The following is a 27394-nucleotide window of genomic DNA, read 5'->3' as shown; positions in this document are numbered from 1 at the left end:
GCGTGGTCCCAGAGAGTTAGAACAATAGCTTTGACATATTTAATTAAATAAATTAAGTTAAAATTAACTTATATAATCTTATACATATGCATTGACGGAGACTAAACTCGTCACGAATTACAGCTTAAACTATACATGTCTTCTTAGCTAAGCACACGTGGAAGAACTTATCCAATAGAAAATTGTTGCTCAAGCTAAACTTGTGGGATACGCTGAGTCAATTTTGTATTATTTAAATTTTTTTTGTCTGATTACCCCAAGTCAGCCGGGGCTTCCTCTCATAAATGTAGATGTAGTTGTACAAATTGAGGGCCCCAACATATATCAATTTTCAATAATCAGTTTCGGTATAAAAAAAAAAACGACTTTTTGTTAAAGAATGTTTATTTTTTAAGGAGTGTTAATAATCTTTTAAACAAAATTCAGCTTCCACTGTTCACGGTGTCATAGTTGCCATGTTACCGAACTATACTCAATAGGTCAACAGTTTAGGAATTTTTATCAAAAGTACATTAATATATATATTTGAACATTATTCTAGCACAAAAACTTAAGTTAATGGAACTCTTGGATCAGGCTGTTCAAAGCTCGATCTATGTTCCTCCGTCAAACCCACCTCGACACGCGCCCTTTCATCGCACGCACGGCGCACCCTCTTCCAACGGCACCTACTGCTTTTGATTCCGGCAATCCCGCAACGGATTGTGATTCACATGCGCCTGCGCGTGGTTTTTTTGCGCACTGGCCAGAATTATCCGGTAATCTTCCTCCGGTGGTGTTTTATGGGCTTTTTTTTTCTTTCTATTTTCTGTTTTTCTGTTTTCCCTGTATTTTGTAGTCCTGGCCTGTTGGGTTGAGGATGTGAATAATTTCTTAGCTTGTGAGTCGAAAAGAATGAGTTTCGGCAGGAGGATGTTGCTACTTATGTATCGAATTGAGTCTGTCTAAAGTAGACCTGTTGTTACAACTGAAAATTAGTCATGGGTTAGCGAATTTTGATATCATAAATAGGTCTTGAATGTCAGATTGTTATATATGTATCTATGACTTATAACCTTGTAGTTTCGGCTATGATTTTCTCGGAGCTTTTGCTCTGTGATGTAAGAGTATAATTGTCATATAATTAAAATGGCGTTACAATAACTTATAATTAAAAAAATCTTAAAAACTTAATTTTTATTATCATTCTATAAACCTAATAAACCTTGATTTAAGAATAACATCACTTACGTTGTCCTTCAAAAAAACGCATCACTTACGTTGTTTGTTTTGTCCTACTTTGTCGTTTAGCCCCCACAAAGCTGTGGTGTCCACGGCACCGGCTTCCTTGCTACATTGTCGGTACGAATATTCGTGTGAAGCAGGAGTGATATATATTTATGAATGGGAAGAACATCTTGTGAAGGCAATGTTTCACAGAAAATGAGGAATTCGAGGCACACCAAATGCATTAATTACCATTTTTCCATAATTAAACTGTCACACTTTTAATGCTTGCTTCCATGGGAGGGTGTTAGAACTTGGATGAATTTTCTTTTAGATTCTAATGGGTTGCCCTACTTTGTGATGCTTCTTTTGTACTTTTGGCCTTTCTGATGCAAGTTGTTTTGCCACTAAATGTTGAGGGGTTAGGTTGGACCGAGATTCGTCGGAATTGTACGTTTCTCAATCGAGCAAACAATTAAGAGAGATTTCATTTGTTTAAACAAGTGCTCGAACAGTTAGATTGCAGCCAATCTCAATCCATTCTTCTTATGTTTCTATTTCTTTGAACTACCCTTTTTGATATTATTATTATTTCTTTTTAAGCTATGCTGGCAAGCCTTAATAATGCACATATAATTAATGAAAATCCTTCCATGCATAGCTGGGTTGTGCTGGTTGATAGGTCAGCAATCTAAGTGAACTCAATCCAAACACTGTGGTTCAAAGCAGATAATATACATTAGTAGTTTGTCATTGATTTTGTTAGTCCTGTCAGTGGGATTGTTGGTGAAAGGAGTACATTGGAAAGGAGTGGTTGGAGATCCCCTCATCATGAAATTTGGTTCTTTCATTGTTTTTAGAACATAGCAACAACTACATTGACCTTATTATTAAACTGGCCAATTTTTACTATCTTCTTCTTTTAGTTGACTGATTGTCCAAACCATATGGCAAATCAACTTGGCATTAACATAAATATTAATAAAAACAACAAAGTCCTGGGGATAATTTTAGATGAAGTAAATTCAATGATGAAGCTGGTGAATGCGCAAAAGGGATCAGTTCTGAACCAGGATCGCATCGGAACCCTGCACTCCTTCTCCCGTTTCATGTCTGAATTTTAGAAAATTAGTATTTAGGCAAAAAAAGAAAAACAAATTGTAGGGGATGTCAGTCAATCCATCAATTCTTGAGTTGTGGGTAGTTTTGAGGCAAATTTGATGTCCATGGACCATGAGACACGCTGAGCCTCTGAGTTATCTCATATGCTATTCTTGCAGTCCATATGACAACTTGCATTATAGTTGCCCCAATATAAGAGTGACATGGAAAACGACATCCCTATTGAAAATTACAGGGAAAAGGACTTATCCTTGGAAATCAATCCCAGACCATTACAGAAATTGATCATGGTGTCATGGAAAAACTCAAAAGTTTTTTCTTTTACTGTAACTGTACAACCAAGATCACAATCTCTGTAAAAGAAAATACTCTTAGTCACCTTTAGTTTTGCAGAAAAGAAAGAAAAAAAATGTTAAGAACACAGGAAACCATTTCTGATGCTATACAACTATGAGAAATTACGTAATAAATACAAGTTTTACATAATAATATTGTATCATGAACAAAGCCTAGGTAAGGATCTGGTATGACCTTGCCTTGAGATTCTATATTTCATAATCTTCGCCATCTGAGTTTGCATTTTCTTACAAACTTTCTCCAACTCCATAACCCTCCACTGCATTCCTTGCAAATGTGCTTTGAGTTTCTCATTATCAGACAATACATCAAGTTTCCCTGCATAGAGCACAACCTGATCACTGGCTTCATCATTCTTTCCCATGCTTCTGACTTCTGTGGAAGTACAGGGCGAATCAGTAATTGGTTTAGGATTGCTGGTGCCATGGAGTAAGCCTTTGAGTTTGTCTTGCTGAGAAATTAGAGCTTGGACTGCAGATTTTGATGGAAATTTGGTGTTCTGAGAAAGGTGTATGCAAACTTCTGCCGAGAGCTTCTCATAGTTCAATGCACAACATATCTCTAACTTCTCATCTTCTGACAATCCTGCATGTACCTATGAAAAAATATAGATTTAGTCCAAACACATCAAACATAAGAAAAGGCTTGAATATGAAAAGTCAATCTTCATAAATCTAAATAACTTTTTTTGAGTTCAAGTGCTACCTCTAGAAACATGTCAACAGCACGGTAGAGTCCATCATAAGAGTCCCTAGCAGAATCCGGCAAGGCCATTGCTAATGCCAAGAACTTTGAAGGCTTTAAACGAGGATCTGGGGCTACTTCTGCTATATAGGAATCCATCAAGCTAGCAACTTTCCTCAATTTAATAGCAGAAGCTTGACAAATTCCTCCGCGAAAAAACGCTTTCAAAAACCTCAGAACAAGATTCACATCATATAGGTAATTCATCCCCTGTGGAGAAGGAACAAGCAGATTATCCAATGCTGCTTGATCCAACTGTGAACCAATCATGCTCTCCAACTTGTTCCTGCTACTTTTGTTTATGTTCAAAGTCATGGAAACCCGAAGAATCCCAAATAAACTCTTGCAGGAAACAGAGCTCCCATCAAGAGTATAAAGCATATCAATGACAGCTTCTATAACTTTTCGCTTCTCATCAGATGTGGCAGCATAAAACTTTGACTTCTGGTAATAAAAGAGGAACCTGCTGATCATAAGATGGTCAATTTTTCGCACGACCATGGATTTGACCACCATTTCGACCAAAACAGGATTCAAGATCAGAAGATCTTCAAACCACCATGTTCCTCGAGATAAACTGGTCTTTAAACTCTCAGTGCTCTTAGTGTCACAAGAAAACCGAAATACAGAGCTGTCTGGGGAAGAAGTAGATGGACATGGACTTGCATCACTAGCCAAGGCCAACCTCCCAGCAAGGGAATCTAAGCATTTCTGAAGAACACCTGAAGAATTCACATGGGGAAGTAAATGTTGGCATTGCTTCAAAGCGACCAAAAGCTCAGACCATGTCCAGTAGCTGATCTCTTCAAGTGATTTCTCTGTTTGTTCTATTAAATTATTGGTTGCAGAAACAGAGTTGTTCATTTCCATGAACTGTGCAGCACAATGTAGGAGGGATATATTGGAAGGACTTATATGAGTCTTTCCATTGTTATAACAGAATCTAGACATGAGCTCAAAACTCTCAGCACCTCCTGGAAAGTCGTGGAAAATCACCTTAAGATTTCTTGTGGAACCCTTCGATTTACCAAATAATTTGCTCAATCTTCCAGAATATGAAGCAATAATTTTCTGCAAATGCCCATCAAGGATAAGAGTTAGATAATACAATCCTTGATAAAAGAACTATCCAACACCAATTCCATTAAAGAATTAATGTAAAAAAAAAAAAAAAAAAAAATCCAGAATAATTACCAACAAGAAAAACTAAAAGAAATTTAAACAAAGGAGAGGAGGTTCAAGATGACTAACAAGCAATTGTGGAAATAAAATAAAGACAACCACCAATCATTTAACAATGGAACCTTTCACTATATATTAAATAAACCCACCAAAAGAATGGACTCATTGAAGTGCAGAACAAAAAGTGAGATTAAAAGGAGAATTCTGCACCGAAAACAGCAAAAGAGCTAGGAGAGGTCGTTATAGATAATCAATTTTATATGGACAATGGGGAAAAGATGTCTGCTAATTAATCACCTCAGCAAAAGAAGGGTTAAAGAGAGTAATAAATGCCATGAAAGCAACACTTATTAGTCGTTCTAAAAGGGAGTGAATAAAACAAACAAAATAAAAGATACCGTATGAAAATTTCAGCTCTATAACCATTAGCATTCAATGAGCAAATAAGAAGTACAGAATACCTTGTCGTTAACTTGATGGCAAGCAGGCAGAATAGAAGGAGAAAAACTATGAACCTTACCCCACATCACTACAATATAGGTGTGTAAATTAAATGTTGGGGGGGAGAGGTACATTTACACTCATAAAAGCCATGATGAAGACAATATGAAGAATGAGACACACACACACAAAAAAAAAAAAAACATGAGAATATATGACTCACGGAAATGTAACCTGATTAACATAAAATGAAATTTATAGAGAAAAAAAAAATCTGCATTTGACACACACCACAACATAGAAAGGTCAGCAAATATGTGATAACATCGAGAATACATAGCAGAAGAAGTAAGTGTGGAGAATGAAAGAATTCAGATGACACAGAATAGAAGAAAACTTGCGAGAAAGCATGGAATTTTAGAGAAAAATTAGAAGAAAAAGGTGGAAATTAAAACTAAGACATGGAAAGGCAGAGCACAGTAGTACCTTGTCCACCATGAAAGTCTCTTCCCCATTGACATCCACTTCAAGATCACAGCAAACTTCCATTATAAATCCAAATAATAAACAAAACCCAAAAAACCCACCTCAAAATCAAGTCTTTTTTTTTTTTTTTTTTCTATTTTTGGGGGGGAAATATCAGAAAGTAAGAAAGAAAGGAAAAGACTTTAACAACCCAACAGAGACAGAGACAGAGACGTCAGGAGGAGCAAACAATGACATATTCTAAGAAGAGGAAGAAGACAAACACAAAAGAGAGACAAGGATCAAATTGGTGCAAAAGCAATGCGGTTCTCAACTTGGTTACAGAGACAATACTCAAAAAGAGAGCAAGAAGCAACAAAATACATAAAGACAGAGAAGAGAGATAATATAGGACTAATGAATCAAAAAGAAAACAGTTGTTGTGTGCGTGACCAGTAACCACAAAGCTCTATCTGACAATATATGCTCATCTCAGAATATAAGTATTAGTTTATGTTTAATTGTGATTTTCTTCTCAGCTTAGAACTCAAGCTTTCTCGCTGGCTTCCCTCCTTTTATTCCATTTTCATCGCTGCAAGTCTCTGTACCTGTGCAGTGTGCACCCACTATCCCATTATTTTACTCTCTCTCTCTCTCTCCCTGTGAATTATGCCTAAAGACTAAAATGCCCATATCTTTCCTTTGATGGTTTTGGGCCCACTATTTTTTTTTTAATTATTATTATTAAAAAAAGACAGAGGGGTGATCAGCGTGACTACTTTACCTAAACGTAATCATAGTATCAATGTGACTACTCTACTTAGACGTAACTATAATAACATTTGTTTGTTGGAAACCAACAACAAAAGGTGCTTAATTAGCCAGTAGAAACCGTTCTACTCTCTCAAATTCAATTGAACCATAATTAACTCACTCATTAAAATATCAATTGGACGCAAGATAATTTACAGTAATTAAACATGAAAATTCTTATTATAAAAGTCAAATTTATACCATAGTGTTTTTAATTAATCACATGAATTTGAGATTGTATTTGAGAAATAGAGTTTTTAAGTCAAAAAACGCTTTTAAGCTTTTGCCAAAAGTACGTATTGACTATTTTTAGGCTTTTTAGATACTTAAAAATGCTTTCAATTTTTTTTATCAAATGAATATTTTTTCTTCAAATAAATTTTTATAATATTAAATATATTTTTACACATCTCAAACGCATGTCAAAACAAATGTTTAATTGGCTTTAAGGGTTTTGGACCCCCTATTTCAGTAGGCGATGGTCCTACCAAGAGAGCCGTCTCTATGCTCAACGAACCAATGATTCAATGGGTCATATGCCGGAAAAGTTGGCTGTTGGTTTGGTATGAAGTAAATAATGGATAGTTATTTGTTATTGTAAAGTCACTTCGAAGCGTCGATATGTCCGAGTGGTTAAGGAGACAGACTCGAAATCTGTTGGGCTATGCCTGCGCAGGTTCGAATCCTGCTGTCGACGGTACGAATTTTAATCTTTTGTACTTAAAAGAAACAAAATAAAATCATAGGCTTTTATAAAAAAACAAACTACAACAATTATCGTGGTCCTGTTAATAAATTTAGGCATTATTTTTTAAAAGCAAATACAAATATCATGTGTTTGTATTGTTTATTACCGGAATGGGCCTCGCAAATACTTAATTTTCATTAGGCAACTACTGTGATTCAAAGGAATTGCGCACTACTAGAGTAGGCATCAGGAAAACTCACTATAATTATCCAAACAGAGCTTAAGACCTAACCCCTCTCACCAAGAACAAGGCCCAAAGTCCACAAAGAAAAGAGTTATTGACGCTCCAAGGCCTAAAGCCTAGTGCACGTGAAGGCATGCACTCAATCAACACAAAAGAATACATGTGATCCACACTCCAGTGAATAGAAAGTCCCAACTCGATTCATCTGCATGACAAACCAAATCTGGGTCTAACAATTAGATACGGTCAAAGAGTCTCCATATCACAATTCAAAATGTGGTTACGAATTTACGAGGAAGATCCCCAAAATTAAGGAAGTCAAGTAAGAGTACCACAATAACTTACACACTCAGCTACATCTATAAAAGGAGCATTCAAAGACACCTTACTACTCTTATCTTGATATTATTTTTAACACCCTCTACTTCGTGGCCTTCCACCACTAACATCTCTTTTATTTTAGAAGAGCTTTGGATTCGGATTACTGCCATGAGTAACAAGTGTCTCGACAATTACTATTTTTGTTTTAAGAATTAAAAATAAAATATTTAATGTAAAAGTTGAAAAATATGATAGTAGCACTTTATTTATAAATAATATAATTATATATTGTACCACTTTATTTATATACGCTGTGAAAGTTCTTAAAAAGCAAACCTTAAAGCGGAAACCTGCAGGCACCTCAGACCTCACAACTGTTTCCTTCATGCACGTTGTGGATAAGCACGAAGAATATTAAAAAAAACGGGAGTCACGTGATTCACATAATATTGAAAGACTCTTTTACCCCTGTGCAGAGTTCAAATCTACGATTTCACCCTTCTTGAAAGTAGGATTTGAACCATTTCTCTCTCAAGTGTCGTACGGACAAAATAACGTTTCAAGCATCCCTGAAAAGTAGGGGTACTTTTGATATTTTGGTTGAAAGGTCTGGGGATTTATCTCTGTGCTCTTCTTTCCCAAGCCATGATGATGCGTCGATGACGTGATCGTGATCGTGATAATCATTGCCCGTTCATCTACCTGATTCCCAAAGCTAACAGGGTAAACCGACGTCGTTGCCTCTTTCCTCGTGATTGTCTAATTATTCTTGTTGCTCCAAGATACGTGGAAATAAAGAGCAAATAACTTTTCCATCTCTTATATATATATATATATATATATAATTTCTTTTCCATCTAAAATTCCATTTGTTAAAAGCATGATTTGATATTTCTTGTCCAATGTGAAACATCACAAATTACAACCCAAAAAATAAAAAGGGTTGAAAAATTCAAGTTCACTATTTTTGTATCTCCTAAAAATACTATGTGCTACTTGGACCTAACAAATATGGCTAAATTACAAAAGTTAGATAGAAATTTCAAGTTACAAAGCTAAGGTTTTAACAATGAGTGCAAATGAATGTTATCGCATGGCCGGACTGGTCGATGGGTCATATGTAGGACAAGAAAACAAACACCATAGTGGTACTACCAATGAGCATCTGATGATTAAGTGAGTACAGTATTCACAAAAAAAAAAAAAAAAAAAAAAAAAAAAAAAAAGGAATAGAGAGACTTGTGATCGTAGAAGATCCTAGACTTTACAATCTTTCTAATACGTAGCCATTTGGTTGTCGGGCTCAAGGCTTTGAGCTTTAGGCTTATTTATAGTATCACCAAGGAGCATTGCATATAAGTTATAATCCTATTCTTTGTTGACGTAATGAAAAATTAGTCGCTCTCTCTTGTGAATGCAAATACATTGTCAAATTATGTAAAATTTTTGTGTTAATTTTTTTTTTTCTCTTTTTCCCTATATTTTTACTAAATCGTTTAGTCTTAGACAATTCCAAATTTCTAATAGCTTGATTAAAAAAAAATAAAAAAAATTAACTGATAATATTAAAAAATTAAAAATTAAAAATTAAAAAAAGGTGCAAGCCAAAAACTTTAAAATATTGTGCATATCAAATCATGGGTCCAAATATTTGTCCTGACATCATGGCATATATTTTTTTTATAGTTTTGCTTTTCTCAAATCTACCTAGGCTCTCGATCTTCCCAAATGAAGTTCTGTTTAGATTCTTTTATTAATTACTATATAAATTTATTTTGTGGTAGCATAATGCTACCTTTAGAGAAGATAAAAACAAATTACAAGGATTTTGATGGCGTAACGACAACCAAAAGAATTGTATCAATTGGCCTTTCTTTGGTGTGAGTTGTTAAGGAACCAATAGAGTCTGTTTTATAATTGTTCTTATCTTTTAGTATTATCCTTATAGTTGTTCTTATCTCTTCTCTTTAGTGTTCTAGTTGTATTTGTTTTACTTATTTGTATTGAATTAGGTCTCCTAGTTTGTATCAAGTTTGGGTTTGTCAAACTTGATTACAATTGTAACTCTTTGCCTATATATACAATGAGAACGAAGCTGAGACTTCATTCCGCCAAAAGCAATTTTCTTTGCTTTCTTTCATGGTATCAGAGCCTTACGGTTCATACCCCTCTCAATAAGATCCTTGACCCTCTCAAATTTTTGGGCCTTCTTCTACGGAATCAGCTTCTTCTCCAGGCAAATTCGCAGCTCTTCTTGCTGCCCTCAGATCACGTTTTCTCTTGCCGCACCTGCTGTACTGCACCAACATTGCCGCACTGCACCAGATTGCCGCACCTACTTTCTTTCTTCTTGCTGCACCAAATTACAGCCTCATTGCTGTTCTTCTCCTTGCCGCACTAGACCATAGCCGCATCTCCTTGCCGTGTCCTTGATACTGCACTCATGACGCAATCTAGCGACGCTGCTCTATCCTTCACAATGCCAAACATTGCGCATCTCTGTCAATCCAAGCTCGATGACAGCAACTATCTCGGATGGGTATTTCAATTTAAGCCCATCCTCAAAACTAACGGCTTGATGGGCATTGTTGATGGCTCTGAGCCATGCCCACCAAAGCTTATTCCACCAAAGCTTATTCCTTGATACTGCACTCATGACGCAATCTAGCGACGCTGCTCTATCCTTCACAATGCCAAACATTGCGCATCTCTGTCAATCCAAGCTCGATGACAGCAACTATCTCGGATGGGTATTTCAATTTAAGCCCATCCTCAAAACTAACGGCTTGATGGGCATTGTTGATGGCTCTGAGCCATGCCCACCAAAGCTTATTCCATCTTCTCCGGACAAAACTACTCCTAATGTCCCAAATCCAGAATATATTCTCTGGGAAAAGAAAGACCAATGTATTCTCAGTTGGTTCATTGCAACCTTAACTGCTCCACTTGTGCCTACTATTTATGGGTGTAAAACCTCCAATCAAGTATGGAAAACCCTTGCCACTCGTTATGCTTCTCCATCAAGGTCTCACGTCACTCAATTGAGACGCCAACTTCAGACTCTCAGACAAGGTAATAATCCATGTGTTACCTTTATTCGAAGTGCAAAATCCTTGGCTGACCAGCTAGCTATCGCCGGCAACCCCATCACCGATGATGACCTTGTATCCTACATCATTGGTGGATTAAGCTCCACCTACAATTCTTTTGTCATGACCTACTCCATGATAACAAAGAATACCACTATGTCTCTTGAAGAATTTCAGTCTGAATTACTTGGACACGAGCAACTCATTGAACATCAGGCTGCCATTGATGAACCACAATCCTTTGCCATGACTGCTCAGAAGCCAGGTTACAAACAGAGATTCAACAACCAAAGGAAACATTTCTCCAATTACAGAAATTCCTATCCCTCAAATAAGACTTTCAACGGATCTCCTGGTATACTCCCAACCCCTGCTTTCTCCCAAGGAAAAACTATTACTGGAAGCACTAGCAACTACACTCCAAGAAGCAATTCTCCCAACAACTACACTCCAAGGAGAAATAACTACACTACAAGGAGAAATTCTCAACCTGGCATCCTCTCATCCAACAAACCTCTTTGTCAGATATGTGGCCTCTCCAATCATCAAGCATTGGACTGCTTTCATCGCATGGATTATTCATTCCAAGGACGACATCCACCATCTGAACTTGCTGCAATGGTTTCCCAATCCAACGATCTACAAGATGAAGATGAATGGCTTGCTGACAGTGGAGCCAATACTCACATCACTAATGACTTGGAAAATCTAACTCTGCAGCAACCATATCAGGGTAATGAGACAGTAGCAGTAGGTAATGGTAATGGACTTGGTATCTCCCACACTGGCTCTTCCTCTTTTCTTCGCTCAAATCAACTCCTACATCTTAAAAATATCTTACATTGTCCTGATGCTACAACAAATTTACTTTCAATAAATAAATTTTGTCGTGACAATAATTGCCATTTTAAACTAACTGATACCTATTTCTTGATTAAGGACAACCTCACAGGGAAGATCCTCCTACAAGGGGCAAGTGAAGATGGTCTCTACCCATTAAGGCTACAACACTTCACCAAAAATAAAGTCAGAGCATTTACTGCGCAAATTGGGATCAGGGTGTCTTCTTCAGTTTGGCACAACCGCTTAGGGCATCCAAGTCATCAAATCTTGCAGCATCTGCTTCACAACTACTACCTTCCTGTGTCTTCAGTTAAGTCGAGTCAATCTATTTGTGTTTCATGTCAATTAGGAAAGAGCAAAAAATTACCCTTTATTGAGTCAAGTCGTATTACCACTGCTCCATTGGAGCTTATTCATAGTGATGTATGGATTTCTCCTTTATCTTCAATCAATGGAAGCAAATGTTATGTTATCTTTATTGATGATTTCTCTAGATACACCTGGCTATTTCCTCTAAAACTCAAATCAGATGTTTTTGAAACCTTTGTTAAATTCAAGTGCTTGATAGAAAATTTATTTTCCCTTAAAATTAAACAACTTCAAACAGATGGGGGTGGTGAATACACCTCTCATAACTTTACTAAATTTCTGTCAACACATGGTGTTCTTCATCGAGTCACATGTCCACATACATCTCAACAAAATGGAGTTTCAGAAAGAAAACATAGGCATATCATTGAATCTGGTCTTAGTCTCCTAGCTCAATCCCACCTTTCTTCTAAATACTGGGTTGAAGCTGTCAGTACTGCCGTGTATCTCATCAATAGATTGCCTACCCCTACTCTCCAAAATTCAAGTCCTTTCACCAAACTCTACAATAAGGAGCCAGACTACACCTTTTTAAAAACTTTTGGTTGTGCTTGTTATCCTCTCTTAAGACCCTATGCCAAACACAAATTGGAATTCAGAAGCAAACAATGCATCTTCCTTGGATATTGTACCCACCAAAAGGGTTACAAGTGCCTTGATCCCATCTCCAATCGTGTATATGTCTCTAGACATGTTATTTTTGATGAATTGGTGTTCCCTGCACAGAATAGAGCAGCATCTTCATCCCCTAACGGATCAGATCCTTCCCCTACAGGTATTGTTCTTGATCATTCTCATTTTTACTCTATGAATAATTCTGACTCTAATACTGTTCAGACCTCACCCCCAATCACCTTGCCTTCCCCAGCACAAGTACCTATTCTAAACACTCCCCTGACTACCCCTACTGCCGAATTACTACCACCTACCCCTGATCCTATCCCCCACCTAGATCAATCCTTACTTCAGCTTTTGCCTGCACCTACTGAACCAGCCTCTCCTCATATTGTCACAAGATCTATGACTGGAAACTCCAAACCTAAGTCTTTTCCCAACTATCAGCTATTCCTATCCTTAAAATCAACCAAGCATCCACTAAAATCCTTTCATGCTACACACTTGCCTTCTATCCCTACCACATTTGCTCAGGCTGTTTCTAACCCTAAATGGTTTGCTGCAATGGAAAGTGAACTTCAAGCTTTAGTTGACAATGGTACTTGGTCTCTCTGCCCTAGACCTTCACATCGAAACATCATCAAGAATAAGTGGGTTTTTCGGCTAAAGGAAAAATCAGATGGTACTATTGAAAGATACAAGGCAAGACTAGTGGCTAAGGGTTTCCAACAAAGAGATGGTATTGACTACACTGAAACCTTCAGTCCAGTTATAAAACCAGCCACTATACGGATCCTACTATCCTTAGCAATCCACTACAATTGGCCCCTCAAGCAATTGGATGTCTCTAATGCCTTCCTTCATGGTTACTTGAATGAAGAGGTCCTCATGGAGCAGCCTACTGGTTTTGTTGATGCAGTTTTTCCAGATCATGTTTGTAAGCTCAAAAAGGCCCTCTATGGTCTAAAGCAAGCCCCACGAGCTTGGTTTCATAGATTGTCACAAGCTCTTCTCCATCTTGGTTTTGTTGGATCCTTAGTAGATACCTCTCTTTTTATGCTTCATCAAGGCTCTGTTCATATTTACATACTGATATATGTTGATGATATCATAGTAACAGGTACAGATTCATCTATCATGGAGACTCTCATCCACGGCCTTCAAATGGAATTTAAGTTGAAAGATCTTGGTTGCCTTTCATACTTCCTAGGCATCCATGTCCTTCGTGACAAAACTGGCTTGCATCTAAATCAAGGTAAATACATTATTGATTTACTTGATCGTGTGCAAATGCTTGGAGCAAAGCCCTATGCCGCACCCTGCACTTCAGGCAAGAAGCTCACCAAGCTTGATGGTGATACTCTACCAGATCCCACAACCTATCGTCATATCATTGGAGCTCTACAATACTGCACACTCACAAGACCTGACATAGCCTACACTGTCAATCAATTGTGTCAATTTCTCCATTGTCCAACTACAGAACATATGAAGGCTGCCAAAAGAGTTCTAAGGTATCTCAAAGGCACACCAGATCATGGCCTTCACTTCACTTCAGGTCCTCTTCAACTTCAGGCATACTGTGACTCTGACTGGGCAGGGGATCCTCTTGATCGCAGATCCACTACAGGGTATTGTGTTTTCTTCGGCTCCAACTTAGTATCTTGGCATGCCAAGAAGCAGCCTGTTGTCTCGAGATCTAGCACCGAGGCTGAATATCGTGCAATGGCCATTACAGCTGCTGAACTCTCATGGCTTCGAATGCTACTCAAAGAATTGCAAGTTTCTCTCCATGATCCTCCTGTACTCTGGTGTGATAACATAGGAGCTATTGCTTTAGCTTCTAATCCCATCTACCATGCTCGTACCAAGCATATAGAAGTTGACTACCACTTCATCCGTGAGAAAATTCTTCACAAAGATCTTTGTGCTAGCTACATCCCAACTCAAGATCAATGTGCTGATATCTTTACAAAGGGCCTTACCTCGTCTCGATTTCTTTTCCTTAGAGACAAACTCATGGTTACTCCCCCTCCCATTCGTTTGAGGGGGGCTGTTAAGGAACCAATAGAGTCTGTTTTATAATTGTTCTTATCTTTTAGTATTATCCTTATAGTTGTTCTTATCTCTTCTCTTTAGTGTTCTAGTTGTATTTGTTTTACTTATTTGTATTGAATTAGGTCTCCTAGTTTGTATCAAGTTTGGGTTTGTCAAACTTGATTACAATTGTAACTCTTTGCCTATATATACAATGAGAACGAAGCTGAGACTTCATTCCGCCAAAAGCAATTTTCTTTGCTTTCTTTCATGAGTTGACGCCATAGAGTTTCAAATTTAAAAAATTCAATTTTTAAAATCAAAACAACTCCGAAATTATCAGGAGCCTTAGGAGATTAAAGGGAAATTTTATCATATTTGATCCATATTATTCGAAAAATTAAATATATTAATTATTAGATTGTGGGATCCATCATTGACTTATGTGGGATCCACATAAGTCTACAAATCTAATGATTCATTTGTAAAATGAAATGAGCAAAATATAAGGAAAATATTAACCCACAGGCCACAGCATTTCTTGAGATTAAAAGCCAAGACTGGTATTTTGGATAAACTAGCTCTAATTACTTTCACCGAACAACAAAATTAAAATAAATAACTAAAATGAATACAAAAAACATTTTTATATTCTCAAATGACACTACAAAAAAAAAAAAAAAAAAAAAAAAAAAAAAAAAAGGTTTGGGTTCACACCTGACCAAAAATGTTAAATCATTAATCAAATTATTAAAGTCCATCATTTATTTTCCTCTTAATCATTATATCTTGTTTCTTATTCCTCCCGACTTGTGATTCAAATTTTCAGCAATTTGCCGCATTCTCGAATTACAAGCAATGTAGGCACTAAATATGTAGAGCTCACCTGCCAGAACAATAGGGCGAGTTAAATAAGACCTATGTTTGACAAGTAGACTTTATAGAAACTCTCTTCATTTCCTGAATTATTAGTAATCCCAACAACAAAATCATTGAAGGTCTCTATCTCCCTATTTGAGTTCATGTAGTTCACCCATCTGGGCTTTTTTAAGCTGGCCCATTCGGTTTGACTGGCCCATGATCACCTAGAAGCTCACACTCTCGATTTGGATCCCTTCCCCTGAATTTGCAGAAGTAAAAGAAAGACGGCTGATTAGACATGAGACTCAAGTTGATATTGACAGAAGCCCACATATAATTCTGTTTGTTTAGTAATTAGTAGGATTACAAGTTTACAACTCTTTTGTTTTTTTTTAAGTAAGAACCAAAAGCATAGTAGGATTTGATTTCTTACTAATTAGAGCTAAACTCTTTAATCAGTACAGGATTTTGTTGAATTCACAAGGGAGAAAAAATAGAAGAAAATATGCATAGAGACTTGTTTCTTTTGTTGAAGTTTACATGTGGAAAATCAATTTAAATGCTTTCCATATTCGTCCCAAAACCTTATGTTGACTAGAAACTCAAAAAAGTTTTGAAAATAAAGAATTACAGCTCCTGTGATGCTGTAATTCTCTGATCTTTTAGGCCACTTATTCTTATTTATTCAAAAAAAAAAAAAAAAGTAACTAATGGGATAAGAGAGTGACAAGGAATATAATTAATTAGTCATGCCAATTGACAACAACCGACCTTAGCTCAGTTGGTAGAGCGGAGGACTGTAGTTGGAAATATTCCTTGCTGGAATCCTTAGGTCGCTGGTTCGAATCCGGCAGGTCGGATTTTTTTTTTTTTTTTTTTTTTTTTTTTTTTGTCTTTTGCTTTTCTATGTTGGGCCTTTTTTTTAATGGGATAGCCACATATTCATGTTTTGTTTTATACGCAACTCTCACGACTTTGAAAATGGCCTGAGAGAGAGACGGCCGGGTTTGTTTGGTAAAATTTTAAGAAGTATTTTGGGTAAATAAAGATAAGTAATTAGAGAAAAAACTTAATAAATTTCACCCTCCAACCCTTTTCCTATTTATAGATAGGCATGGACCTCTTCATCAAGAGTTGCACAATTTTCCTTTGTACTTTCATTGACATAATGAAGCTTGCAGATGACCACAGTGCTTGTGATGATATATATGATCATCTCTTAACACATCATCATCAATCTCATCGTATATTATTCATTTTTTCGTGAACCAAATGGAAATGTATTTAGAGTTTAAACAAATTAATTACAGTCTGACTTACTGATAATAAAAGAGGAACAAGCCCTTAAATTCAAGTGGATTTTGCTAACTGCTATGCAATCTGTTAAAGAGTGCTGTAAAAACATAGACTCCTAAGTATAATGAACTTTGCAAATCAAATAACCAACACCTCAAACCTTTATTAAAAGAACTAAACTTGAATTTCCATTAAAAGCAAATTAAAAACAAACTCCGAAGAACCTAGATTGATTGGACAAGTTAACAAAAAAACCAAAAAAGTAACCTAATTTCATGTAAAGGGAAAGATTTAAAACTATGAGATTTCAACCAAAAAAAAAACCTACACATATATGTTCTCATGCATAATGTCCTACACATGTTCTCCTGCATGTGAGTATTAAATATTTTATTGAAAAAGCACGAGAGAATCACATATTCATATATTATAAAGGCAAATGTCAATTTAATATACTGAGTTAGAAGAAAACTTGATCACTTCTCAACTGTGTTTTTATTTCATTTTTACATATGCCCCCCGCTTCTTTTGTTCAGTTGCAGAGATCTCGGCCTTTATTACAACACATATGGCTTTCCTTTATAGACCCCCTTTAGGTTTTGGTCCATCAAAAGTTCCGGATCTAATTATGGACTTCAAAAGTATCCGATCGATCTTGGTAGTTTCCTTTTCCACCCAGATGGTATTTCCTCTACGACTGCACAAATATCTCTTGGTTTCACAAGAGCTAAGTTAAAATGAGTTTTTTTTTTTTTTTTTTTTTTGTTGATACCACAATGCCCACCATGAGTAGCTACAACCAGCTTCGTTAGTAGCATTTTATTTTATTTTTTGTCTTTATATTTGGGATTATGTAACTTTTTGTTTTTGTAATTATGTTGTTTTGTTTGAACTTGTTTTGAAAGTACCCAGTACTGTATCTAAAATGTTCATACATCTACGTTAAATTGAACATCAATACATGAATATTATGAATAATATTCCACATCTAGGTAGATTGATATGAAAGGGCAAGTGAGTTACTTTCATCTTGCTTGAAAAAAAAAAAAGTGCACGCTTTCAGGCCACAAAATAAGGAGAAAAAAAAAAAAACACTAAGAAGCTGCAGACTGCAGTCTGCAGACATGGGAAAATAAAGTGATAGAAATTTTGTCTCCTACAAATTAAGACAATTATGTACAGTTATCTCTTCGCCTTTCATGTGACCATAGCTCAGCCTACAGCTCCAGTACAAAGTGAGCAATGAAAGGTTACTCTCAAAATGCTGCCGATTTTCTTTTTGTCTGATGCCCATTTGCAGCCTTTTGCCAAAGAGAAAAAAAGCAACACGTTTTGTCACTGCCTCATTATCTGGACCACCCAATTAAGCAGAAAAAAAAAAAAAACAAAAAAAAACAAAATCCCAAACCCCATTTCATGCTATGTAACATTTTGAGAGATGCTACACAAATCTCCCAAATTTAGTCAACACCCTTTTAATCATCCAAACCATTTGGGAACCAAGCTGTGGCAAACACAGAGTTGTGGCCTTTCCATGTGAGCACCAATAAATCTTCTTCCCTCTTCATCCCCCACCCACTAGCGTGTTCATCAAGCAACCCCTTCACTTCCTTGACAGTCTCCTCACAGAAAGGAATGCTTAAAAAGCCAGCGTTCTTACATCTTTGAGACAACTTAATTCCTGACTCCAACCTCTCTATCCTCTGAACCCCTTCAAAACCAATGATGTTTTCAATCTTATGACCAATATCAGATTCATATTCCATCCTTTGCCTGCTATCTTTTGGCAAAAAAGTCTCCAAGGAATCAAAGGGTATCCATAGGTAATTAAAGCAAGTGGTAATTCTTGATGAGAGGCTCGATGCGCTCAGATCAGAATCTTCATCAACCACCACTATGATTTGAGGGTTAAGGCTTTTGATTGTGTTGAGGAAATTGTCTCTCCCCTTTTGTTCATCAGACAAAAATCGTAGCCAGTGCTGGCAATTTATCACCAAAGCTTCGTCATCCCTAAGATTTAGGAGGGAAGGATTGATCAAGTGTTGTTGTTGCTGATCTTTAGGTGATGAGCTGTCAAAGACATGGAATTCAAAAGGAACATCCTTAAACTTTGCGAAATTCCCTAAACGGAGACCGACTTCTTCGGTTGATACATTGAGCAAAGGAGGGACAGGTGGCCTAGAAGAAGGCACTGAGATGCGAAGAGAAGGGGGTTTTGGTCTTTTTGCCAATTCGTCTATGAGTGTAGGCCATTGCATACAATGTGTGATGCTAAAATCTACGATGTGAACTCTTGGGAACCCTTCGATTGCCTTCAAAATGGCGCTATTGGAGGCACAAAATCCAAACCGGTGCCAAGGGATTAGATCAACGTACCCGGCTAGCTCCGTCACCGACATCAACCGTCTTTGAATAGTGCTGCTTCCGCTGAAATTAATCGATGTGGGATAAACCATAGAGGCTCTTGAGATGAGGGCTCTGAGGAACCAAGAGGTGAGCCGTTGATTAGGGTCGCCGACGGAAGAGGCGACATTGTTTAGCACCCACATGACCTGTTGGGCCAAAGTGACGTCGTTGCTCTCCAGGGCGCTGGCGCAGTGAAGTAGGAGCTTTTCCAAACACGTGCCGTCGAGGCTCCCGAGGCACCCGTTAAGCGCGCCGGAAAGAGGGGTCTGGTGGGTTTCGAAGAGAGTAGGGTTTTGTAGAGAAATAGACGTGTTTCCTCTCATTTCAGCTTTCATGGCTTTAATTTAATTGAAAAAGGAAAAAACAAAAGATAGTTACAAGGGTTTTGTTGGTTGGACGTGCATGGTGGTCTGGGAATTAAAGGTCAGGGAAGAGAGAGCTCGGAGAGGGGGATGGTGGGGAGGAGGAGGAATTATGTGACACGCGTCCCTTGCATATTCGTGGATGGGATTGAAGAGAAGTAGGGTTTTATCCATATTATTGATGTGAATTTGAAGGGGTAGTCAAGAAATATTATGAGGTGTTGGGAGCAGATGGAAATTGATATGCATGGCTTCTGTGTGTTTCAGAGAGACAGAGAGAGAGAGGGAGGGAGAGAGAGAGAGAGAGAGAGAGAAATTCTAGTTTATCTGGTAGCTACAATTGAATCATATATATAGGAGAGAAAGGTTCCTGTTGAATGATTAGCAAGTTGTATGAAGCCAAAAATCTAGTTAAATGAACCTTGAGTTCGTACTTACCCGGAGTTTGCAAACAATTTTGTTATTCAAAGTAATATTTCATTTTTTTTTTTTTTTTTTTGACATATCCGCCCAAGGGAGGAAAATAAGAGGATGATTCGATCCAGTGACTTCTACTTTATAATGCATGATTTTTTTTCAATTGAGATATTTTTCTTTTATTTGGGAGCTAGGCTGGGGTTATCAATTAATCTTTGGTTCAATCATATATATATATATAGCAATGAAAATTGTAATATAATCACCACTTATTAACATTTATTATGATATTATGTTAAATTACTACTTATTCTAAAGTTTAAGTGGCATTTATATTTTAAAACATACATACGGAAATATTCAAAGGTTTATACTCAACTTTAAGGTTAATTAGTTTTACAAGGCAGAAAGGTTTTCTAAATTCTATCCTAGTAAATTCTGAAAATAATGATGTATGATAGTGAAAAATGGTTTGCTTAAAAAAGAAAATTCCTCTATGATTCCTCTATAATCATAGAGGAATTATAGATCTGATCTGAATTAAAAAATAATAATAATAATAATAATAATAATAATAATATTAAGCCATGTTTATAAGTCACAAATTGACAAAAATCCAGAGTTTGAGCAGCAGAGATGCTTGTTATAGAGATATACCTCACGCTTGTTACTAAAATTAATTAATATTACTCAAACTATCATTATTAAGAATCCCTCACTGTTTAATTTGGCATGGGGTAGGGGTTTTCTAAGCAAATTTGGCAGCTTGCTAATTACGTCTCAGCCTCTTTCTCTCTAAACTAGCCTCTTTCTCTCTAAACTACTGATTATGGCAGAGGGTATTGATGAGTACGTTAAGAGAGCTGTCTTAGCCGGCCACTCCTTTGTCGAATTTGAGCTCATGAAATGCGATTAACAAAACCCATTATTATTAATTTAATAAATCTGGTTTTTTCATGGGGTTTTAGAGATTGATGGCTACCCATCATTCCCATCCTTCCACATACGTGATATTATAATATGAGAGATCGACTTGGTTGGTTGTGCCATGTGATAATGCCACACGATAAGACAAAATAGACCTCTTCCCCACAAGGACTAATTAGGTTTATTTTCACTAGAATGTCACCCTCATGTATTGAATGAAGACCACAGAATATTTGCATATTTCAAATATTGTCTCCTTTCATCAATATCTTTCCACTCAAAACTTTGTTTGGTGAGCATGAAATGGGAATCATCAGAAGTTGCACCAAGTTGGGAGAATAAAGTGGGGTTTTATAGAATTTCAAAGCTTTGTTCTTTTCCATCTAGTCTCATATTATAGAGAGAGAGAGAGAGAGAGAGAGAGAGATTTTATATTAGGTAATTAGGGTTCTTTTGGCTTACTAGCCATGCATTGCATGTGGTCCATATAAAAAGGGTGAAAAATCTATATACGACTACAAACGACACTTAGAAGGAGGTTGAGTAGGTGTATGCAAATAATACGCAGAATTAAAAAATCATTCACCAAAATATGTAAAACAGTAAATCAAAGAGACATAGATATTTTAGTAATGAAGAGAAAACCATTTAGAGAACTCTCTAAAATGTAAAATCTCTCCAAGGTAGTCAAACCTAGGAAATCAACTAAATCAGCAAAAGAATAAGAATTACAAGAATTTTATACTTACAAAACTTTTGAAGTTGACATTTTCTTATATAAGACAAGTGACCCACTTGACTTCTACCACAGTAGCTTTTGAAATTTCAAGCTTTTTCATGGAACTCCGGTAGGCTTCGGTTGTTTATTATCTGTGAGGAAGATACAACCTTAAACGCTCTCTTAGCACATGAAATTCTTATGTGGAATTCCTTACAATTTCATGTATAACAGCTCTCTATATATAGACTACTAAGAAAACCTAGTACTAATTGAAATGGGAAGAAAAACTAGTTCTAGTTGGAATAGGATTCATCCAAATTTTCTTCCTTATCTTGCGAGATGATTTTGGCATAGCTAACTTTCGAATTTTGTTTCACAAAGATTTGTAGAATTTTGTGTTAGCTTTCCAATGCTGCTAGTTTCACCTCAATCCGATTCTTGAGCCGAAAGTTATGGTCAAAATACTGATACATGTGCAGGATACGAAATTTAATCAAATCCTATTTTAACTCTAATTAAAGAATTTTGATTTGATTAAACTTAACCATATCATATAGGTCTTCTATTATGATTGGTTAAGCTTAACTACATCTTCTATGTCTTTTCTTAACACAACACTTCGTATGTATGCACTGCTGACGGAATTGCAGATGAATGCATTTTGTCATTGAATTTGATAATTCAAAACCCAGCAAATTAAGGGCTATATATATATATATTAGGGGCTCTTGCTTCTAAGAGCAGATTAATTACATGTTATAATTGAGTTGTTAATTAAGAAAAGTGACGTTTTGTCGACTTGTTGGAAAAGAAATTCATGGAAAATGGTTGAAAAAGAATACAAGAATAATAAGAAAAAGAAAAAAGAAAAAAAAAAAATGGGGCATGCATGGGCATCGTCCGGAATTGAAACATCATTGTTTTTGGTAACATTTCTTATGAAAACTCTGGGGTTTGCACTTTGCTGCGTATAAAGACATGTCTGATATGATGAGTCACTTTAGCATGACAATCCAACGACGAAGAGATCTTGTGATTTGGATTATACATTCCCTTCACAGTTTAAATGAAGATTTTTCTATGTTGGTGCAAGATGGAGCCTTGTCTCACCATCATCGTACAATCATGATACAGAGAATTTGTGTCATTAATAATGGAGTACTATAAGTAACTTATGTCGCTTGATTATATATGTCTAAGGTTGGAGACAAGGCAAAATGCATGGTATAAAACAAAACAAGCTCCAAAATTGTTGGTTCTCGCGCTCAGATTTGAAACCCAACTGGCTAATCTAGTAAATCTAGTATATATGCCTGGCATTAATTGTTGTTAATTATATAGTTTTAGTAAGCAATCTGTATTTTTTATTTTATTTTTTTATGAATATATTAAAAGTTTTTGTAAGCAATCCTCCTAGCTAGCTTGCTGTGGCAACTAAAGATTATTTTTAACTTTAATTATCTTTTATGAATAAGAAGTTATTAGATTGAGTCATTTATTTGGCTCATTTCTTTTTCTTTTTTTTTCTTTTTTTAGTTTTTATTTGGCATACAAGAAATTTTTTGGGGTCTCGCATACACCACCCATTTATTTAGTTAATAAAACTTAATCTTGCCCATTTAAAAAAAAAAAAAAAAAAAAAAAAAAAAAAAAAAAAACCTTATCACTTATACCTTGTAAAAATATTTTTGGAATACTGATTATGTTGATATGGTTAGAGTTTATACTTTATATATATATAATACAAAGAATATTTCAAAACTTAAAACTAGAAATAGTTATAGGAAGAGTATCAAATCCAAAAGATTCCACATCATATCTAAATAGATCTAGACTTCTAGTAATTCAAAAGATTCCATGACCTGGTAGTGCCTATTAGCTATGAGTAATTCTATAAGTCACTGTTGCATGTGTCCCTCTTGTGTAACTCTAAGAATGAGATGACTTTTAAAATTACAATTTGATTAAAATTTAATAATAATCAATCTTAAGGTCTATGGTGATTTTAGAAGTCACATCATTTTTGAGTGATACAAGAGAGACACAAGAGTGACTTGTAGCATTACTCGCCGGTTATTGTTAAGAAAAATGGAAGAAAAAAAAAAGGCTAATGAGCTAATTTGTGTCACATTATTAATCTAGTAGGATGATGGTACTCATTTAGATGGATTTGGCATAGGTACTGTAAATTTAAAAGAACAACATATGTGTTATAGTTTTTTCAAAAAGTTTTTTAATTTTATGTTTTCTATGAAGGAGAGAGAGAATTAAATTAAATTTGGACTATAAAAAAACTATAGCACATATACTGAAACTTTTTACAACCTAAGTCAAGTCCCATTTAAATAAGATACTCGGGGCATGAAGAATCTTACCTTATAATAATATATAATCCTACCATGTCCCCAAATAAAAAGTAATTTGCAAATTTGACAACAGTAGTCACCAAAAAGATCCACCGTTATATATATATATATGGGTAAAGTTCATATACCCTTATCAAATTACCACCCAATTGACAATATACCTCCCAAACTTTCAATTGTGTCAATGTTCCTCCCAAATTATCAAAACATTGTCAATGTCCCCTCCTAAGGCTAGCAAAAAGATAAAAATGCCCCTATGTATTTCTCAATATGACAAAAATACTCATATAAATTCAAAAAATAAATAAAATAAATAAATTTTTAATTTTTTTTTAAACGAAAATTTAAATTTAAAAAGAAATATTTTTTTTAAAAAAAAAAATTATTTTTTAAACGAAAATTTTAATATTTTTTTTTAAAAACGATTTTTTTTTAAAACAATTTTTTCTTTAAACAGAAATTTTTATTTTCTTAAACGAAAATTGTTAATTTTTTTAAAACAGAAATTTTTATTTTAAAAAGTTATATATATATATATATATATATATATATATATATATATATATTTTTTTTTTTCTTATAAAATGGATTTTTTTTTTTATTTTAAATTTGCCACCCTTTGGATTTTATTTATTTATTTTAGTTTTAGGTTTTTTCTAGAAGTTTTCGAATTTTTTGTTTTTATTTTACTAAGAATAGTTTCCTCATAACAATGACAATTTTTGGTAGTTTGAGGGAAAAATTGTTACAATTAAAAGTTTATGAGGGACATTGTCAATTAGGTGGTAGTTTGAGGAGAGTGTGTATATATATATATATATATATTTGTTTGACATGTCCACATAAGATGGAGAGGGGACTCGAATTAATGACTTTCGCTTAATGAGGCGTAATCTCCAGTCGATTAAGCTGCCCATTGGGAACCCTAAGGAACAAGCAAAATTGCAACATATAAGCATAATATATGACTAAATAATTAAATTGTACTGCAACAGAAATTAAAATTAAGCATAGACCCCTTAAAGTTGGTTTGATTTCCATTTTCCCAAAGTTTCCAATATTGGCCAAATTGTGTCACCATCCGAAACCGCCCTCGACCTAAACTGATTGGTACATGACAACCAGAAGGTATTTGCCATGACCATATATGAAGATGAAATAAAAAACAAGAAAGTCTTATTGCTGGAAACCTAATGCTCGAACTTAGGGAAAGATTTGTAGAGAAAGGGAAAAAGAAAAAAAAAAAAATTCTAAGCGGCAAATAGACTCTGGGGATTTAGAGTTTGCTTAGGATTGCGTTTGATAAATAGAGCTTTTAAGTCAAAAAACGCATTTTGACAAAAGCTTAAACATGAAACTTTTGCCAAAAGTGTGTTTGGACCATTTTTTAGGCTTTTTGGACCCTTAAAAGAGCTTTTAATTTTTTTATCAAACGAGTACTTTTTTCTTCAAACAAACTTTTTGAGTATTAAAAACATTTTTAGGCTCCTCAAACTCAATTACAAACAAGCCCTTAAAGATCTAAAATAGTTAATTACAGATCTAACCATAATGAATATGTTAAATCACTACTTATTTCAAAAGCTCAAGCCAATAGGAATTGATTGTGAACACGTAAAATTTTTAATTGAATTGGAAAGTGAATGGCAGAAATAAGGTTCAAACTCATAACATTTACTCTAATATCATGTTAAATTATCACTTATCCCAAAAGCTAATTAGGAGTTAATAAATTTAATCGTTTAATTTATATTATGACAAAATGAACATAGAGATAAATTTATTTATTATAGTAATTAATTAGTTTGATTATTTAATTATTAATGTATAGTTATAACAAATCACAAAAAACACAATCATAAAAGAAGTAAAAAATACGCTCTCTAGGTTTCTGACGAAACATAGAGGAGAAGAAAACTATCTTCAGACCCGTGAAGGTCGTGAAGGCAACAATCCAAGAACAAAAGCTAGTTACTAGTGCAGCAGTTGCAAATGGGGGGTACTACGGAGGATTTATCCAAGCTATGGAACAGACTTCGTCTTTCTGAGGCCGAAGAATGTGATGTGGTGGTGCATGAAGAGGTGCTCGAAGAAGGCGTTAACAGGCGCCAAAATTGTTTGGTGGGGCAACTTATGGTTGATCGAGTGATAGTAAAAAACACGGTAAGGGGCATGCTGATGAGAAGATGGAGACCGACCGGGGAACTTTCCTTCAAGGTCATGGGAGAAAATCTGTTCCTCCTGGAGTTTGAGAATCCTGGGGATAAATCTTTGGTCCTAGAAGGTAGGCCTTGGGTTGTTGACGGAAATCTTTTCGCCATTGAAGATTTTGATGGTTTGCCCTCTCCGGCCAGCATTGATTTTGAGAACGTTTCTTTCTGGGTCCGGATGTATAACCTGCCTTTAGCCTGTATGAGTAGAGCAGTGGGCCAGAGGTTGGGATCAACTGTTGGAGAAGTGGAGGAAGTTGACACCAATGATGATGGTATGGGATGGGGGAATTTCTGAGAGTTAAAATAAAAGTGAATGTGTCCAAACCTCTGGCCAGGGGACGCACACTAAATGTTAGGGGCCGTGCCATATGGATCGCCTTTCAATACGAAAGAATTCCTTGTTTCTGTTTCAGCTGTAGAGTCATTAGTCATGGAAGGCGTGGATGTCAGGAAGGGGGGGGGGGGGAAAGAATGCACGGGGACAACTCGGACATGCAGTTTGGATCGTGGTTGAGAGTAGGGTCGCCAAGCCGCTGGCTGTCTAGGGACAAGGGGCGGCTGGGAGGTGAATCATCGGAGACTGAATCTCCTCCGCTGTGGAGGAAAAATGGTCCTGACGGGGAGGCGCGTGAGGCCAGTCGCAGTAACAATTGCAGAGCAAACGGAGATTCTCAAGGCGAAACAAAAGGAAATCCCAACAGTTACGCCTTCAACCGTTATGGAAATAATTCGGGGGAGTGGGTTCCTCTAGCGGAAGTAAATGAGATCTGGAAAGGAAAATCTGTAACGGAAGGAAAGGGAGCAGTTTCGGGGATTGCATCTACTAAGGCGGCAGTACCACTGCGGGAGAAAGATCAAAAGTCAATGACGGAATCATCGGAGAATCACGTAACTCAGGCATGGAAGGAAAGGGGCCGAGGTAAAGATGGCAGAACCGGAATCTCCGCTGAGAATTTAAATGTGGAAACGTTGAATTTCCTTTTCAAGGCGAGGTCAGCTGTACGCCCTGTAGTTATTGGGGAGACAATGAGCGTTTCCCAAGGAAACGCCACGAGTAAGGATCCTCCTAGCTTTAATGGGAGGGAGTAAGAAAGGAAAATAGAAGATGGAGCGCATGGAGGGGCTGTGAAGGGTTTTAAAGAGCCATATTTAATGAAAGTGGGAACTGATGAGCTTTTAAGGAAGGATTCATATAGAGAAGGGGACAATTATAAGACTCCAGCTAGAGGAGTGGTGCCAGAGAAGGAAATTGGAATAAATGTTTTTAATGTAGGAGAAGTGGACCAGCT

The 27394-nt window shown here is 36.1% G+C and overlaps 3 protein-coding genes and 2 non-coding genes across 7 annotated transcripts; 3 read left to right on the top strand and 2 right to left on the bottom strand.

The window, feature by feature from the left end:
- Positions 1-2740: 2740 nt before the first annotated feature.
- On the bottom strand, positions 2741-5645 carry LOC132181171 (Phototropic-responsive NPH3 family protein). Of its 3 annotated transcripts, none has more exons than XM_059594261.2 (3): positions 5539-5645; positions 3391-4500; positions 2741-3280 (listed from the first exon to the last, which is right to left on the bottom strand). In XM_059594261.2, exons 1-3 carry the CDS (start codon positions 5599-5601, stop codon positions 2825-2827), a joined length of 1629 nt encoding a protein of 542 aa, XP_059450244.1. In that variant the 5' UTR covers positions 5602-5645; the 3' UTR covers positions 2741-2824. The 3 variants fall into 3 exon arrangements, with proteins under 3 accessions (XP_059450244.1, XP_059450246.1, XP_059450247.1); XM_059594263.2 differs by lacking the exon at positions 5539-5645 and adding an exon at positions 4761-4870; XM_059594264.2 differs by lacking the exon at positions 5539-5645 and adding an exon at positions 4681-4757.
- Positions 5646-6945: 1300 nt separating this feature from the next.
- TRNAS-CGA (transfer RNA serine (anticodon CGA)) lies at positions 6946-7027 on the top strand. The gene has a single exon. It is a non-coding gene; the product is annotated as a tRNA-Ser (tRNA).
- A 3210-nt stretch (positions 7028-10237) lies between these two features.
- On the top strand, positions 10238-15447 carry LOC148585238 (uncharacterized). Its single transcript, XM_088516673.1, has 4 exons — positions 10238-11422; positions 11612-11731; positions 12611-14571; positions 15366-15447. The coding sequence occupies exons 1-4, from the start codon at positions 10238-10240 to the stop codon at positions 15445-15447; spliced, it is 3348 nt and encodes a 1115-aa protein (XP_088372799.1).
- Positions 15448-16163: 716 nt separating this feature from the next.
- On the top strand, positions 16164-16257 carry TRNAY-GUA (transfer RNA tyrosine (anticodon GUA)). Its single transcript has 2 exons — positions 16164-16200; positions 16222-16257. It is a non-coding gene; the product is annotated as a tRNA-Tyr (tRNA).
- Positions 16258-17731: 1474 nt separating this feature from the next.
- Positions 17732-19852, bottom strand: LOC132182343 (scarecrow-like protein 32). Its single transcript, XM_059595560.2, has one exon. It carries the CDS (start codon positions 19432-19434, stop codon positions 18169-18171), a length of 1266 nt encoding a protein of 421 aa, XP_059451543.1. The 5' UTR covers positions 19435-19852; the 3' UTR covers positions 17732-18168.
- Between the last annotated feature and the right edge of the window lie 7542 nt (positions 19853-27394).

Source organism: Corylus avellana, chromosome 5 (genome assembly GCF_965113065.1).
Source record: "Corylus avellana chromosome 5, dhCorAvel1.hap1.2, whole genome shotgun sequence".
NCBI lineage: Eukaryota > Viridiplantae > Streptophyta > Magnoliopsida > Fagales > Betulaceae > Corylus > Corylus avellana.
The sequence above is the reverse complement of the archived record's forward strand: the minus strand, read 5'-3'. Positions and strand labels throughout refer to the sequence as shown.